The following is a 948-nucleotide window of genomic DNA, read 5'->3' as shown; positions in this document are numbered from 1 at the left end:
ACCGCCGCGCACGTGTCCGCCACCTTCTTCAGTTTCGCGCGCCGGGAAGTGATCCACGAACGGGTCGATGACGTCCAATCACCGGCCTTCATCAGGACCTCGAGCTTCGCCTGAGCGTCCTCAACAAGTCGCAGGTGGTCGATGTCCAAGAGCATGTATGGGATTTTCGCGATCGCCTCGACGTAGTCCGTGCGCGCCCGCTGCTGCGCGACGAACAGCTCCAACCCGTCCTTGCGGACGCAGGTGTCGAGCACGTTGTCGTTTATCCAAATCGCCCCCCGAGGCGGCTCGGGCTGCAGCTCAGCCATGCTGCGCTGTGCTTCGAGGACAGCCCACAGAAGTTCACCAACGCATGTTTGCCTCTCGCGTGCCGCTGTCCGCGCCCTCGCGCTGCCGCGCCGAAGCGCGCCCGCGCGCCCTCGATCCGCTCTAAAAACACAACAACATGGTCGTCGGCGGCCGCGGCGTCGCCGCGCTGTGCAGCGTCGTCGCCGCCGCCGCCGCGTGCGCCTGGTCGCTCCGGCGCCCGGCGGCGCCGCCGCGCGCGCCAGGCTGCCCGCCGGTCGAGGCGCTGCTCGTCGGCGGGCCCGGCTCGGCCGCCGCGTCGCTCGCGTTCCACCTGAGCGCGCGCGTGCCGGACTGGCCCGCCCTCGCGTGCCTCGCGGCCGCCGGCGACGCGGCCGTCGACGCCGCGCTCGCGGGGCCGATCCCCGTCGACCTCCCCGACCACTTCCCGCGCGGGTCGCCGCCGCCGCTCTTTCTCGCCGCGGCGCTGACGCGGCTCCTGCTCGGCGAGGGGCCGCCGGGGGACGCCGAGGCGGCCTGGCGGTGCGTCGCGGCCGCCGCGGCCGCGGGCGCGCCCGTCGACGTCGTCCTCGCGTCCGGCGACCGGCTCGACACGGCGCTGTCCCTCGCGCTGGGCCACCTGCGCGCGCCCGCCGCCGCCGC

General features: G+C 74.6%; 1 protein-coding gene across 1 annotated transcript in view; it reads left to right on the top strand.

Annotated features, from left to right (window-relative positions):
* Positions 1 to 445: 445 nt before the first annotated feature.
* The window catches only part of AURANDRAFT_69080 (expressed protein), a gene marked incomplete at both ends in the record, with an annotated part of 2665 nt that continues 2162 nt past the window's right edge, over positions 446 to 948 (top strand). The window contains one exon of the mRNA XM_009044829.1: positions 446 to 871. Coding sequence (XP_009043077.1) covers positions 446 to 871 — 426 coding nt within the window. The remainder of the gene's footprint in view (positions 872 to 948) is intronic.

Source organism: Aureococcus anophagefferens (assembly GCF_000186865.1).
Source record: "Aureococcus anophagefferens unplaced genomic scaffold AURANscaffold_884, whole genome shotgun sequence".
Classification (NCBI taxonomy): Eukaryota; class Pelagophyceae; order Pelagomonadales; family Pelagomonadaceae; genus Aureococcus; species Aureococcus anophagefferens.
Note: the sequence above shows the minus strand (reverse complement) of the source record. Positions and strands in the feature narration are given on the sequence as shown.